Source organism: Microcaecilia unicolor, chromosome 1, assembly GCF_901765095.1.
Source record: "Microcaecilia unicolor chromosome 1, aMicUni1.1, whole genome shotgun sequence".
NCBI lineage: Eukaryota > Metazoa > Chordata > Amphibia > Gymnophiona > Siphonopidae > Microcaecilia > Microcaecilia unicolor.
In genome coordinates, this window is record NC_044031.1 from 129,940,711 (window position 1) to 129,953,132 (window position 12,422).

The 12,422-nt window shown below is 44.3% G+C and overlaps 1 protein-coding gene across 3 annotated transcripts in view; it reads left to right on the plus strand.

Moving 5' to 3' along the window:
* Positions 1–12,422, plus strand: part of AKAP9 (A-kinase anchoring protein 9) — a 547,514-nt gene that overhangs the window by 454,960 nt on the left and 80,132 nt on the right. For all 3 annotated transcript variants that reach the window (XM_030200158.1, XM_030200166.1, XM_030200175.1), the window contains 2 exons: positions 4,599–4,743; positions 8,184–8,394. In XM_030200158.1, coding sequence (XP_030056018.1) covers positions 4,599–4,743; positions 8,184–8,394 — 356 coding nt within the window. The remainder of the gene's footprint in view (positions 1–4,598; positions 4,744–8,183; positions 8,395–12,422) is intronic.

A 12,422-nucleotide genomic window follows, 5' to 3' on the forward strand; every position in this document is an offset into this window, starting at 1 on the left:
TCTCTTTTTTTCCGCGTGAGGAGAAGCTCCACTGGAGAGCCTTTCTTTCCCATCTTTTGTTACGGAAATGGCTGAGGCCATTCCATTTCTTTTGGAGGTGAAGGATGAGCCCAGGGCCAAGATGCTCGAGGTCCTGGACTACACAGCTCCTCCTAAGGAAGCTGTAATGGCACCTCTCCATGAGGTACTGATGAAAGTCCTTGTCAGGAACTAGGCATCCCCTCTGTCGGTCCCTGTTGTTCCCAGGAAAATTGACACCCAGAATTGGATCCACAGTGAACCTGGGTTTGTGAGGCCTCAGTTGCCTCATGAGTCCTTGGTGGTGGAATCTGCTCTCAAAAGAGCCAGGAGTACTAGGGACTATACCTCGGCGCCCCCCAGCAGAGATGCTAGAACCCTGGATTCTTTTGGGAGGAACATGTACCAGACTTCAATGCTGATCTCCCGTATACAATCATACCAGCTCTTCATGAGCATTTAGTTGTGAAGCTTGGTGAGACAGCTGTCAGACTTGGTCGATACGCTCCCTCCGGAGCAGGCCGAGCCTTTTCACCAGTTGGTCAAGCAACAGAAGATGTGTCGAAAGTTCTTGGCCTGAGGCACTTACGATACTTTTGATGTTGCATCCAGGACCTCTGCTCAAAGTATAGCAATGCACAGACTCTCATGGCTGCATGTTTCTGACTTGGAACATTCTGTTCAGCAGAAGTTGTTGGATGGCCCTTGCCGGGGGGATAACCTTTTTTGGAGAGAAGGTTGAGGAGGTCACTGACCAGATCAAGAAACAAACTGATACCATCTCTTCTCTCTCCCGCTAGATGCCTTCAGCATCCACCTCCTCATTCTAGGAGATTTTTTGGCAAGCCACGGAGAGGTCCCTACTGCTATTCTACGCGTAGGTACACTCCTGCTGCTCATCAGCCTACTCTGGCTCAGTCCCAGCACGCTCATTCACATCAACATCGTGTGCCTATGGCCCCTGCTGCTCCCCAGTCAAAGCAGGGGGCGAGCTTTTGACTGGCTCCAGCTGAGCATAGCCACAGTAAAAATGTCCATCCCGGATGACTTGCCAGTCGGGGGGAAACTAAAACTTTTTCACCAAAGGTGGCCTCGTATAACCTCCGACCGGTGGGTTCTTCAAATAGTCCGTCTCGGATATGCCCTCAATTGGCTCTCCAAACCTCCAAATTGCCCACCACCGAGAGCTTGTTCTTTCAGCTCTCAGCACAGGCAGGTACTTGCAGAGGAACTCTCCGCCCTTCTAAAGGCTTGTGTGGTCAAACCCATTCCACCAGGGGAGGAAGAACAGGGATTCTATTCCAGATACTTCCTTGTGCAGAAAAAGACAGGGGAGAATGCGGACTATCCTAGACCTGAGGGCCCTGAACAAATTTTAGTCCAAGAAAAGTTCAAGTTGGTTTCCCTGTGCACCCTCCTCCCCATGCTCTCTGAACTTAAAGGATGCATATACTCACATCCTGATACTTCCAGCCCACTGGAAGTATCTTTGATTTTGGCTGGAAACACATCAATTCCATTATCGCGTGTTGCCATTTGGCCTCGTGTCAGCTCCCAGGGTCTTCACCAAGTGTCTAGCGGTAGTTGCAGCATCGCTACACAGACTGAGTCCATGTGTTCCCATATCTCAATGATTGACTGGTGAAGAGCACCTCCGAGGACGGTTTCTCAGGAGTCCATGTGGATGACTATTCGGATGCTAGAACTACTAGGGTTCGTTTTAAACTACCCCAAGTCCCATCTCCACCCTGTTCAGCGATTGAAGTTCATAGGAGCCCTGCTCAACATTCAGACAGTTCGAGCTTACCTTCCGGAGACGTGAGCGGACAGTCTTGTCTCAGTAGCATCCAGGGTTCATGCCTCTCAGCAGGTCACAGCTTGGCAGATGTTGACATTGTTGGGCCACATGGTTTCCACAGTGTACATTATGCCCATGGTATATCTTCACATGAGATCAGCTCAGTGTATCCTTGCTTCTCAGTAGTATCAGGCCACGGGGAGTCTAGAAGATGTTATTCAGGTGTCCTCAGAGCTTGTATGCTCTCTCCAGTGGTGGACCATTCGTTCCAGTTTGATTCTGGGACTGCCATTCCAAATTCCAAAGCCACAGAAGGTGCTGATGACGGATGCATCTCTACTGGGTTGGAGAGCTCATGTAGATGGGCTTCATGCTCAAGGTGCTTGATCTGCCCAGGAAACAAATCTTCAGATCAACCTCCTGGAACTTCGAGCAATCTGGAATGCTGAAAAGGCTTTCAGAGATCATATGTATTATCAAATTCTTGTAAGTCAAGCAGACAATCAGGTTTCAATGTATTACACCAACAAGCAGGGGGGGCAGCAGATCTCACCCTCTGTGTCAGGAGGCCATCCGAATGTGGCATTGGGCTTACCAATACAGCATGTTTCTTCAAGCCACTTATCTGGCGGGTGCAAACAACACCCTGGCAGACAGGCTGAGCAGGATAATGCAACTGCATGAGTGATCTCAATATGGCCATAACCCGCAAGATTTTCCGAGTATGGAGCACCCCCTCGGTGAATCTTTTTCGCCATTCAACTGAATCACAAGGTCCCTCAGTTCTGTTCCAGGCTTCAGGCCCACGGCAGGCTAACATCAGATTCCTTCCTCCTCAGTTGGGATACAGGCCTTCTGTATGCGTATCCTCTGATAGCTCTAGTGTTGAAACTCCAGGGAACCATGGTTCTGATTGCACCATATTGGCCACGGCATCTATGGTTCTCTCTTCTTCTGAAATTATCCTGTGAAGAACTGTGGAGATTGGAGTGTTTTCCGACTCTCATCACGCAGAACGAGGAGTCACTTCTACATCCCAACCTCCAGTCTTTGACTCTCACAGCTTGGATATTGAGAGCCTAGAATTCCTTTCCTTGGGTCTTTCGGAGGGTGTCTCCCAGGTCTTGCTTGCTTCCAGGAAAGATTCCACTAAGAGGTGCTACTCTTTTAAATGGAGGAGGTTTGCTGTCTGTTGTGAGAGCAAGGCTATAGATCCCCTTACTTGCCCTACACAGACCCTGCTTGAATACCTTCTACACTTATCAGAGTCTGGTCTCAAGACCAACTCAGTAAGGGTTCACCTTAGTGTTTATCATCAACATGTAGAGGGTAAGCCCATCTCTGGACAGCCTCTAGTTGTTCGCTTCATGAGAGGTTTGCTTTTGTCAAAGCCCCCTGTCAAACCTCCACCAGTGTCATGGGATCTCAACATCGTTCTCACCCAGCTGATGAAAGCTCCTCTTGAGCCATTGAATTCCGGCCATCTGAAGTACTTGACCTGGAAGGTCATTTTCTTGTTGGCTGTACTTCAGCTTGTAGAGTCAGTGAGCTTCAGGCCTTAGTGGTGGATGCACCTTATACTAAGTTTCATCACAACAGAGTAGTCCTCCGCACGCAACCTAAGTTCCTGCCGAAGGTGGTGTCGGAGTTCCATCTGAACCAGTCGATTGTCTTGCCAACATTCTTTCCCCGACCTCATGCCCATCCTGGCAAAAGTTGCTTGCACACCTCGGATTGCAAGAGAGCATTGGCCTACTACATGGAGCAGACAAGGCCCCACAGACAGTCTGCCCAGCTTTTTATGTCTTTTGATCCCAACAGGACGGGGGTCACCATCGGGGAAACACACTATTTCTAATTGGCTGGCTGATTGCATTTCCTTCACTTATGCTCAGGCTGGGCTGGCCTTAGAGGGTCTTGTCACGGTTCATAATGTCAGAGCCATTGCTGCATCGGTAGCCCACTTGAGGTCAGCCTCTGTTGAAGAAATTTGCAAGGCTGCTACATAGTCTTCAGTCCATACATTCACATCTCATTACTGCCTTGAGCAGATTACCTGACATGACAGTCGGTTTGGGCAATCAGTGTTGCAGAATCTGTTTGGGGTCTTGAATCTAACTTCACTCTCCTAGGCCCATTTTATTCTGTTCCAGACTGCACTCTCACTCAGTTTGTATATAGTTTCAGGTTAATTTGTGTTATGTCCTCGCCGTTGTGAGGCCCAATTAACCAATGTTTGTTGTTTTGGGTCAGCCCGGATGCTAGGGATTCCCCACTTGTGAGAAGATAGAAGCTTGCTTGTCCTCAGAGAAAGCGAAGATACTTACCTGTAGCAGGTATTCTCCGAGGACAGCAGGCTTCATATTCTCATAATCCCGCCCACCTCCCCTTGGAGTTGTCTCCTTAGTTATTTTTACTTTGTTTTTTGCTTTAATATTGAACTGAGGAGACCGCATTCATGTGACGGGCGGGAAGGCACTCACGCATGTGTGGTGGAGTGCGGCTCGCGCTTCACAAAGCCTTACTTTATTGCTTTGGCATAAATGCCAGACTGGGTAATGCAGATCGGCTTCTACCCACTTGTGAGAATATGAAGCCTCCTGTCCTCGGAGAATACCTGCTACAGGTAAGTATCTTTGCGTTATCCATAAGGTGAGGGATGTGTTGTCTGGATGCTTGCTAACTAAAAAAATATTGACATGAAGAAGAGCTTTAGCTGTGTACTTCAAATTTTTCAAGAGTTGCTGCAACTTTTAATTGGCATGTTTTCTTCCTTTGATAGGCTACTGATCATTCAGCTGCTATGGACTACATTCACAGTGCAGATAGGAGAAGCTTATTATTGGAAATTCAAGCACTTCACTCTGAAATAAATAGGATAGAAGAAGCTGGAAAAATTAAGCAATTTGTGGATCCAAAAAGTCAAGGTATTTTTCATGTATTTATAAACAGGTATGAAAACAGAGTTGTGACTGGCTGAGTATGGTCTCAGTAACATAGTAAGTGATAGCAGATAAAGACCTGAACTGTCCATCCAGTCTGCCCAACAGTCACACTCATTATCAATTTGTGATTAAACCAACAATGAATGTGATATAAAACATTTGATCATTGTCTCTCTTTGGCATTTCTGGGACATAAAACATAGAAGTCTGCCTGGCCCTGTCCTTTTCCAACTACTGAAGTTGCTGTCGAAGCTCACTCTAGCTTATCCAAATCCAATTTTTTTGGGATTTGGATTTTGCTCATTCCTTTTCAGTAGTACCTCAAGGTGAGTTACGTTCAGGTACACTGGGTATTTCCCTGTCCCTGGAGGACTGACAATCTAAGTTTGTACCTGAGGCAATGGAAGGTTAAGTGACTGGCCCAAGATCACAAGGAGCAGCACTGAGATTTGAACTGGCCACCTCTGGATGCCAAGACTGGTGCTGTAACCACTAGACCACTCCTCCACTCTTTGTGGAGCACAGACTGTAAAAGTCTTCCTGGCACTATCCTCATGTTCAAAATTACTGGAGTTTCCATCAAAGCCCTCCACCCATCCTAAACTGGATTGCCATATGAAGCGGTATATCAAATTGCAATAAACTTGAAACTATATGGGACCCAGACCATACAAACTTGCCCGGGTCCGGCCTTAGTTCTTCACAGCCAGAGTTGCCATCTAAGCACCACTTGACATGCAAACACACATACAACCATGTAAGTTTTGTTTTTTTATGCCATTCATTTTCTAGTTAGAGATTCTCTGTGTTCATCCCACGCCTTTTTGAATTTGTTACTCTTTTTTCCTCCACCATCTTTCTCAGGAGGGCATTCCAGGCATCAACCACCCTCTCTGTGAAAAAGAATTTCCTGACATTACTCCTAAGTCTACCACCTTACAACCTCAATTCATGTCTTCTAGTTTTACATATTTCCCTTCTCTGGAAAATGTTTGATTCTATATTAATGCCCTTCAATTATTTAAATGGCTGTATCATATCTCCCCTGTCCCTCCTCTTCTCTAGGGTATACATATTCAGGTTTTCCAGTCTCTTCTCATATGTCTTTTAGTGCAAGCCTCATACCATTTTTGTTGCCTTCCCCTGGACCATTTCAAGTGTTTTTTACATATTTAGCAAGATACAACCTCTAAAACTGAACACAATACTGCAGTACATTTGTAATTTCTCAAGTTATACTCACTGTTCCTAAATTGATTGGGAAAGGAATTCTCCCTCTGTCTCCTTTTCTGGAACCATAGGGGCCCTCATTTTTCTGAAGACAAGCATGTTTACCATCAAATAGGTAGGCCATGTGACTGCAGGTAATACTGAAAGGATGTATACTTCCAAAATTTATGATATTTAAAAGCCTTTCTGTACACATGCACAGCAATTTCCCGCACTGCAGAAGATCCCATAGCTCCCTTCAGTTTCTTCTTTACTGAACATGTTGGCTTGTGATTCACGTGAGAAGAGCCTTCACTGCTGCTGCTTTTCTTATTTTATTCAGGTTTTTCCTTACTATTGCCCCATAGCTTCCCTATAATGATACTTTGGCAATATTTGAAGTTTTAGTTTTGTTTTCTCTGCTGAGCAAGTCCCATGTTTTTCTTCAGCATCAACAGACCAGCAGACCACCAAGTTGAATATTTTTCCACCTTCAGACTATCTCTATCAAAAAGGAAAATTAATGTGTTTGATGTTTGCCTCAGCTCTTAGAGCCCTGCTTATTTGCAGAAGAATCTTGGTTTGAAAAGGAATAACTCAACTGACCTTACATCAGGATCCTTTCTGCCTAGGAACACATCCTTCCCAGATTTTGTTTAGAGAATGGCCGATATACTAATATAGAACCAGTTCCCTGTGGAGCATGGTTTAATGATCACATTTTTTTTACTTCATTGGTGGGTTATAAATGTTTTAAAAATAGCTATGGGCTTCAGGCTTTTGTGAGGATAGGCAGTGATGAAAAATTCTTTGACTATAAGATTAAAGACTTGGTGAATCTTAATGTTTCACAGTCTGCTATCTAAGGACATTTATTCAGAGAAAAATAAATGCTTCTCAGGTTGGAAATCTCTTCTTCCTTACAGACTAGAGGGGTCAGATCTGTTCCGCCACAGAAAAGGGCAGGAAATTTTATTCTAGATATTTCCTGGTCTCCAAAAAGTTTGGAGGATTCCAATCTATTATAGATCTAGTCCCTTCAACAAATTCTTGGAAGAAAAAAGTTGAAGATGGTTATCATGGATTTTGTTTACTACTAAGAGGATCATTTCCTAATGGTTAGCACATGCCAACACTGTTAATGCATGTTATGTGCTGCTGCAGCACCCATAGGAATAAAATGGGCAGATAGTGTGCATTAACAATTAGTAGATGACCTCCTAAATGAAAGAGATTGCATTCTCTGAATTTCAAGGTCTATATGTATATAGAGAGACATTCCAATAACTGGAAATACTGATAGGGACATAGCACCACCTGTTCACTTGTTATAGAAACCTACCTATCTCCTCGTTAGTTAAACTCTCTCTCCCCCCCCCCCCCCCCCCCCACCCCCCGGGCCAACCTCCATTCTGTTTTCTTTTCCAAAACTACTGGTAAGCTCCCAAATTATGGGGGGAACATCATGGGTTGTCCTCTCCTATTTAGATTAGATTGTATAGCACTATATTTTAATCTCACATTTCAACATTGCTGGCTTTCAGAGCATGCTTAGATGTTTTTAAGCAGGCTTGTAGACTCAGCAGCAGCTCAGTCCATTGTCATATGTGAGATCTGGGTTTGATTCCTAGACCTAGCCTTAGCTCTTAAGCTTTCTAGTGCTGATAATTCTATAGAGACAGTGTTCATGCTTCCTGGGAAAAGGATGTTCCCATCATCACTACATAGGGTAGTGCTTCGCAACCTGGTCCTCAGGGCACACCCAACCAGTCATTTTTTTCTGGCTATTCATAATGAATATGCATGAGAGAGTTTTCATGCGCTATCTCCTTGGTATGCAAATCTATCTTATGCATATCCATTGTGAATATCCTGAAAAGCTAACTGGCTGGGTTGAGATGCAATGATTATAGGGACACCTATTGCCAAGATTGGGTTCATGTGTTCCAGGCTCTTGAGGGAATTTTTTTTTTTTTGCTTCTGATACAAGATTGTTGCCATGATGACTGGGTTGGTCTAGTTAGAAAGGGGCTAAAATCCTGGGTAGTACATAAAAGCTGTTAATACCATAGCCCCAATAGAAGCGACATCTGATTGAATGAGAAGCACAAAAGGAGAGGAAAAAATGCTGGACCAGAAAAAGGTGTGAATTTAAAATGGCAAAATTAAATGTTATGATTTTCCACACTTTAAATGTATTATCATTTTTCCAGAGCAACCAGCACATAGTATGCTGCAGGAACAGTCTCCTTTGCTAGTGGATCTGAACAATATAAAGAAAAGAGCAGCTGAGCTTCAGAACCAACTGAATTCTGAAAATATGCTAGTTACTGAACTGAAGAATGAACTAGCACAAACCAAACTGGAACTTGAAACAACGCTTAAAGCACAGCACAAGCATTTCAAAGAAGTAGAGACACTCAGGTATGTTTGGTCTATTGTTTCCAGGGCTTTTTTTCAGGGGGTACTTGGGAGTACTCAGTACCGGCACCTTTTCCATTGTCTGCTAAAATTGACCCATGATCCCCAAGTTTTAAATTTATTTATTTATTTTATTGCATTTGTATCCCACATTCCCCCACCTATTTGCAGGCTCAATGTGGCTTACATAGATTTGGTAACGTGGAGGTGCATAATCAAACGTCGCCGGCGATCTATGTTGGCAGCAGCGCTACAGCTGGCCGGAACCGTATTATCGAAAAAGATGGCCTGCCATCTTTTTTTTCGATAATACGGTTTAGCCTGGCCAAATGTCTTGGAGTTCGCCGGGTGTGAGATGGCCGGGTTTGTTTTTCAGCGATAATGGAAAGTTATGTCGGCCATCTCAAACCCCAGCCAAATTCAAGGCATTTGGCCTTGGGAGGAGCCAGCATATTTAGTGCACTGATCCCCTAACATGCCAGGACACCAACCAGCCACCCTAGGGGTCACTGCGGTGGACTTCAGAAAAGCTCCCACGTGCATAGCTCCCTTACTTTCGGAGCTGAGCCCCCCAACCCCCCCCCCCAAACCCACTACCCACAAATGTACTGCACCCACTAAAATTGCTCCAGGGACCTGCATACAGCCTCTAAGACTTATTGCTGCTGTATAACTTTGGCACACCAGTTCACACCTGAAGACTAATCTCTCTGAAAAAGTCCTTTCTTGAAATAACCACGTTTACTCACAGTTAACTGCAGATCAGAGGTTGTGCCCCACTGGCAAAGAGTCCCCTGGTACTAAGATTAGCAGTGGTCAGAGCTGGCACAATGGTGTACAATGCCCTCTTTCAGCACCATTCAAGGTAAGAACTACGTTCTCTAACGTGGGTAACACAGGAAAGGGAACTAAAACTGGCTTACAAAAATGGCAACTACCGCATGGACTACAACAGAAAACAAAACAGGGCACACTCTGACCCAGTTAGCAGGGGGGAAAAGCACCATGGGAGTAGAGCCCAGTACCCTACACCCACCACAATGCATTGCTAATGTGACTCTGCAGGGCACCTAACAGAAAAGGTGTCACACTCACCCGAGAGCCACATCGCAACCAGGGAAAGGCTGTCGGAGGATATAACACATTCTGCTGTCATGGAGGTGGGTACGGCATTTGAGGCTGGCATACAGGCTGGCAAAAAAGGTTTTTAGTTTTATTTTTTTAGTATGGAAGGGGGTTGGTGACCACTGGGGGAGTATGGGGAGGTCATCCCCCATTCCCTCCAGTGGTCATCTGGTCAGTTGGGGCACCTTTTTGAGGCTTGGTCGTGAAAATAAACGGACCAAGTAAACCCGGCGAAATACTGCTTAACGCCGCTTTTTTTTTTTTCATTATCGGCGAAAGCCAGCCATCTTGTAGCCACGCCCATGCCCGCCCATGTCCCGCCTTCACTAATCTACCGACACGCCCCCTTGAACTTTCGCCGGCGAAGCAACAGGAAAGTGGCGATGCTGTCTAAAATGCCGCTTTTGATTATATTGATTTCGCCGCTTTTAAGGAATCGCCGGCCATCTCCCGATTTGTGTTGGAAGATAGCCGGCGATCACTTTCGATTATAAGCTGCATAGTCATAACTGGATATTTGATACAGTTAGTAGTGTGTAGCGATTAAGGAAGGGGAGATGGAAGAAGGGAGAGAGTTGTTAGGGTAGTTATAGACGGTGTGTGTTCATAATTGAGTGGGCTTAGTGAGGTTATAGGTTTTCATTGTAGGCCTTGTTGAAGAAGAATGTTTTCAGAGATTTTCGAAACATAGTTGTTTCTTTGATTGCTTTCAGTTCTGTAGGTAGTGCATTCCATATCTGCGTGCTCTTGTAGGAGAAGGTAATGGCGTGCATTAGCTTGTATTTAAGTCCTTTGCAGCTGGGGTAGTACAGGTTGAGAAATTTGCGGGATGATCTTGTGGCGTTTCTGGGAGGTAGGTCCACAAGGTTTAGCATGTAGATTGGGGCGTCTGCATGAATGATTTTGTGTACAATGGTGCAGATCTTGAACGCAGTGCGCTCCTTAAGTGGAAGCCAGTGAAGTTTCTGTCTTAGGGGTTTTGCGCTTTCATATTTGGTTTTTCCAAATATGAGTCTGGCGGCTGTATTCTGGGCAGTTTGGAGTTTTTTGATTGTCTGTTCTTTGCACCCGGCATATAGTGCATTGCAGTAATCTAGATGGCTTATTACCATTGATTGTACCAGGATACGGAAGATGTATCTCGGGAAGAAAGGTTTTACTCTTTTAAGTTTTCACATGGTGTAGAACATCTTCTTCGTCATGTTTTTCACGTGTGTATCAAGAGTGAGGTTTCGGTCAATGGTGACTCCAAGAATTTTCAAGTTTTGTGAGACCGGAAGGGAACAGTATGGTGTGATTATGGTGGTGAAGTTTTTTGTGTTATGTTGTGAGATGAGTACAAGACATTGTGCTTTTTCTGCGTTAAGTTTCAGTTGGAATGCATCTGCCCAGGTGTGCATTATTTGGAGGCTTTGGTTGATTTCATTTAGATCTTGTTTGAATGGGATGTAAATTGTGACATCGTCTGCATAAATGTAGGGGTTGAGGTTTTGATTGGCTAGTAGTTTGGCTAGAGGTATCAGCATTAGGTTGAATAATGCTGGTGAAAGAGGGGATCCCTGGGGGACTCCACATTCCGGTATCCATGGTGGTGATCTGTCCCCGTTCGTTATTACTTGGTATGATCTTGTGGTCAGAAATCCTTTGAACCATTTGAGGACAGTGTCTCCTACTCCGAAGTATTCTAGTATATGTAATAGTATTTCATGATTGACCATGTCGAAGGCACTGGACATGTCGAATTGAAGGAGGAGGATGTTATAGCCTGTCGCAATTGCTTGTTTGAATGAGTTCATTGCGGATACTAGTACAGTTTCAATGCTGTGGTTCGTCCGAAATCCTGATTGGGACTCGTGCAGAATTGAGTGTTTATTTAGGTATTCAGTAAGTTGTTTCGTCACTATCCCTTCCATGAGTTTGGTCATGAGTGGAATGGATGCTACTGTTAGGTAGTTAGGTCCATTGTGCTTTTTTTAGCATCTTTTGGTAACGGAGTGAGTAAGATGTTTCCTTTATCCGTTGGAAAGCGTCCATTTTGAAGCCTGTAATTTATATGCTTCGTGAGGTCTGTTTTGAATTGTTTGGGTGCGGATCTTATTAGACTGTTAGGGCATATGTCTAATTTGCATTGCGATTTGGCATATTTTTCTAGCCAGTATGAAATTTCTTTTGATGAGAGCGTGTCAAAATTGGTCCATGATCGATCTGCTGGGCATTCTCCAGGTTTTGGGTCTAGACATTCAAGGATATTTGCGTAGTCTGTTGTGGTAGTGGGTATCAAGAGTCGGAGCTTTTTGATTTTTTCATTGAAGTAGTTCGCAAGGTTGGTAGCTGATGGTGTGTCTGAATTGTTGGAGGTGACCTTGGTAGTATTTAGAAGATTGTTTACGAGTGAGAAGAGTTTGTGTGTATCCTTGTAGTTTGGTCCTATTTCGGTTTTGTAATAGGTCCTTTTCGTTTGTCTGATTTTGTATTTGTATTTTCTTTGTAGTTGTTTCCATTCCTTGTGTGTGTTTTCGTCTTTTTTTCTTACTCCATGCTCTTTCCAGTCTTCTGACTTGTGTTTTTAGTTCTTTTAAAACCATGGTATTGAGTTTTTTCTATGTGAGGGTCTGGTTTGAAGTGGTGCTATGTTGTCTAGTGTTATTCTGCACCTATTATCCCAATCTTGGAGGAATTGGGATGAGTCTGTAGGTGTTGTCCATTCATCAGTGTAGAGTTGTTGCCAGAATATTAGTGGGTCTATTTTGCCTCTCGTCGTATATGTTTGTTGTTTTTGTTTTTGTTGTGTCTTTTTTGTTCTCCAGTGGAGGGAAAGGTTTGCACTGTAGTGGTCGGACCATAGCCTAGCTGTCCATTTTGTGTCTATTAGTGTGATATTTGATTCTGCTGAAAATTTGTGGGTG